General features: G+C 41.5%; 1 protein-coding gene across 1 annotated transcript; it reads left to right on the top strand.

Moving 5' to 3' along the window:
* The first annotated feature begins 303 nt into the window (after nt 1–303).
* On the top strand, nt 304–2,230 carry LOC138946622 (uncharacterized). The gene is made up of 2 exons (XM_070318067.1): nt 304–941; nt 1,251–2,230. The coding sequence occupies exon 2, from the start codon at nt 1,523–1,525 to the stop codon at nt 2,228–2,230; it is 708 nt and encodes a 235-aa protein (XP_070174168.1). The 5' UTR covers nt 304–941; nt 1,251–1,522.
* Nucleotides 2,231–3,983: the final 1,753 nt, after the last annotated feature.

Genomic DNA, 3,983 nt, shown 5'->3' with positions numbered 1-3,983 from the left:
TCTCTGCTGACCCAGTTCAGTTCCAAACTCTAGAAGAGGCTTGTAGACTAGCAAAACCTGGGTACTGGTGTGCAAAAGTGGATTTAAAATCAGCGTATCGCTCAGTCGCTATTCATCCTGATAATTACAGCGTAACGGGATTGAAATGGAAGTTTCATAATGACACTCACTCTACGTATATGTTTGATACTCGCTTGCCCTTTGGGTCCTGTCTGGGACCCTCTATATTTCACCGCTTGTCACAAGCTGTAAGGAGGTGCATGGCCAGGAAAGGTTACAAAGATGTGGTAGTTTACATAGATGATTTCTTGATAGTAGCCCCTACGTACGACACGTGCAACGCAGCGCTGCATTGTCTGATTAGGTTGTTGCGTAAGTTAGGGTTCCTTATTAGCTGGAAAAAAGTGGTGGGGCCAACCCAGAAAATCACCTTTCTGGGGGTGGACATCGACACGCGGGCGAGCACCTTGTCCTTGGGTAAGGACAAACTCAACAAACTGGAAGAGCGGCTTCGGCAGTTTCAGCATAGAAAGCGGGCAACGAAACTCCAATTGCAGAGCATAGCTGGGCTTCTTAATTGGGCGTGCCAGGCAGTGCGAGGAGGAAAATTTTTTCTTCGCCGTATTCTGGACTTAATCGCCCCGCTGCAGCAGCAAAGCCACAAGGTCAGATTGACCTCAGGCTTTAAAGGCGATCTCTCGTGGTGGCTTACTTATCTACGAGTTTTCAACGGAACTGTGTTTTTCAACGAGCAAACAAATGTGCGCGTACACGTGGACGCTTGTAATCAAGCAGCGGGTGCATTCTGCCAAGGGGATTGGCTCTATACTGTGTTTCACTGTGATCTGCCAGCAGCGGAAAAGCTGCATATAAATTATAAAGAGGTTTGTGCAGTTTTTCAGGCAGTGAAGCAGTGGGCCCCCTTGTGGAGAGGCAGAACGGTAATAGTGCAAACTGATAGTACCGTCACAAAAGGCATTATCAACAAGGGACGTTCGCGAAATGCGTTTGTGAACAGGCTTCTCAGGCAAATGTTTTGGATATGTGCGAAACATGACTGTGTTGTGCGGGCTATTTCTGTGTCAGGGAGCATCAATATTGTGGCTGATACTGTGTCTCGGTTGCATGAACGAGACAACATAGCTAAGTTGTTTGCGGTTGTTGTCCAATTGGTGGCATGGTAAAGGTGGAGAAATATTTGATTTAACCAAACATATGTCTACTAAGGCTTTGTTATGTCTGTCCAATAGGCGAGTCAAGTGGTCTCAAGGTTGAGCTCAGACGGGAAGTGGCGATTTTTCGAGGACAGACATTTGCGACAAACACTAAAAGAACATATTCGACGCATCTGAGGATTTACCTTGACTTTTGTGAAAAACTGTGTATTGCGCCGGTGCCTGCTGATGAAGAGACTGTTACATTATATGCTGCATATTTAGCACACACTCGAAAGCCTTCAACTGTGAGACAATACCTTAACATTGTGAGGCTGTTGCACATAGAGTGTGGATTGGTCAACCCAATGCAAGACTCGTGGCTTGTGAAAAGTACACTAAAAGGCATTGAACGGATTAAAGGATGTGCTGTGCAGCGGAAGACACCCATAACACCAGAGGTGTTAATGAAAATAAAAGGAAAGTTGCGTTTGCATGTAACACAGGACTGCATATTTTGGGCAGCATGTCTTGTCCTCTTTTTCGGGTTGTTACGCAAGTCCAATGTGTTCGGCCAGGTGTTTGACCCTGAGAAGCAATTGACAAGGGACAGTTTTATTGCTGACGAGAATGGGTCTTTAACTGTGGTGGTCCGTTGGAGCAAAACAATTCAGCGGCGAGAACGGACTCACACTATCGTGTTACCAAGCATAGCACCACACCCGCTCTGTCCAGTGACAGCTGTTGTGAAATCGTTCCAGTGCACTACGCCCGCTGCTCCAAACTCTCAGGCCTTTCCAATGGCCAGCTCGAAATTCGATGCCAAATTAAAAACACTGGCAGGCAAAGATTACTCTAGCCATAGCTTCCGAAGAGGTGGTGCCACCCACGCTCTCAGTTGTGGGATTCCCGGTGAGGTCATTAAGGTGCTTGGGGACTGGCAGTCGAACTGTTACCTTTCCTATTTGGATCAGCTGCCATGCAAAATGCTGATTTTAAAAAAACTCAGAATGTCTTATTTTGCAGTGGGATGGGAAAGCACCTGTCTTGACACATGCCAATTTCCGGAGTCTTAGTAGTAAGTACTGAGTAGTGGCCGTCTGTATAGCCGGCAGAAAGGTAATGTTCCAGTCATACAAAAAAAAATCGTTTTTGAACCTACATCTTTTAAACTTCACATCCTCTTAGGTTTCATAACCTACAGTCATGATGTACAATTGGTACGCCATAATGAAATGTCAAAGTGAGAGCAAATAAGGTCAGTATATAAAACTATGGGGAATTGTCCTTTTCTTTGATTTGTATTTAGCTAGCTAGAGTTTTCAAACATATTACACTTCCATATCTAGCTATGAATCACGTCTAGTTGATCTCGTTTAAGTTTCAAGAGAAGGGTTATATAAGAAGCAGATATTTATCGTTTGTGGAGTCAAAAGTGCCAGATCATTTTTGAATCTAATAATCTAAGATGAAGGTGATCCACGCGAGCTTTCCCTTCAGTTGTTATAATTATGTTATTAAAGTAACACACTTCTAGGAATTGACTGTTAGACATGATTAATTACTTGTCTAATTACCATTTTGAGCTATGCACATGTTTGCGTTGTGCAAAACAGCTTGTCTTCAGCTAGGTTATTCTTGTTTGTGGTGGTGGTGGTGGTGGTGTTTGTTTGCTTGTTTCCTCTGTTTTTAGTTTTGTTTCTTTTTTTACTTGAGAAAGGAGAGTCAGTGTACTACAAAAGCAAAACAAATAAGTAGATGGAGATGTGAAAGAACAAATCTGCAGTGTTTTGGCTTAAGACTATACACACAAATGATTTTCTGAACTGATTGTTTCAGCAACAGTCTGAAGGGTGCAAGAACTATACAATGGAGAGGAAGTGGATTTTGCTAAACGGACACCTTCTTCAAGATTTATTACAATATTGTTTTCAATCAGAGGGCCTCCAACATGTCAAAAGTGTATCGGACAACAGGCTGACTAGCCAGTGGTCACAACAGTGCTTCAAATCAGAAAAAAATATGGACCAGTGAATAAAAAAAACTTAGGCCTAGGAGCAACACTACAGTTGACGATGTGTTTTTTTTTAAACAAATCCACTGAGGGGTTTATTGACCGCCAACCCTTATTAACCTTAACTATGTCAAGGAATAATAATGTTCAGGCAAGTGATGAAAGGCCTCACGGTCCCAATTCACATTTTCTGCAATTAAATATGTTCTTTCCAAAACCTGCACATCCAAGCTAATGAGTACTACTATCATGTGTTGAATTGTTCAATCAATAGTCAAAACGATCATACTGGCAGTGAATGAGTGCATATTTTTTACACCAACACTTTGACAAAATATGCACTATATAATTATTGTTCACTATTGTACGATCAGCATATGTTTTTGTTGTTGTTTGTATCTTGACTCCCTATCCAGAAAATGAAATACAACTACTCCATAAACACTCAAACAAAATCTTTTCCAGAAAATGCCATATCGAAAGAAGAGTGCATACTTACATGTTTGTTGAAGTACAAGAATGAATGCTTGCATATTGCTGTGAAATGTGTTCGTTCAGCTTTAGCAGCAGGATTCCAAAAAGTGTGTGTGTGTGTGTGTGTCGAAAGAAGTGTTGTGATAATTTTGAATGCAGATTATCAGTTAAGTGTGTCTTTCTCTATATTGGTGTTGCTAAATTTCAATAAAGCATATTGGTATGAATTAGTAACATCTGGAGGTGTTTACTGAAAGATTTAATTTGAAATAAATATATATGAAGGATCATGATATAATTACTCATGTTTGACTTCTTCAATGGTTTGGAAGTATGCACAT

This window comes from Littorina saxatilis, linkage group LG14 (genome assembly GCF_037325665.1).
Source record: "Littorina saxatilis isolate snail1 linkage group LG14, US_GU_Lsax_2.0, whole genome shotgun sequence".
Classification (NCBI taxonomy): Eukaryota; Metazoa; Mollusca; class Gastropoda; order Littorinimorpha; family Littorinidae; genus Littorina; species Littorina saxatilis.
This window is presented reverse-complemented; position numbering and strand designations above follow the sequence as displayed.

What these genes read in the sequence shown, in the direction of transcription:
- LOC138946622 (XM_070318067.1), top strand. Translation starts at nt 1,523, where the DNA reads ATGCAAGACTCGTGGCTTGTGAAAAGTACACTAAAAGGCATTGAACGG.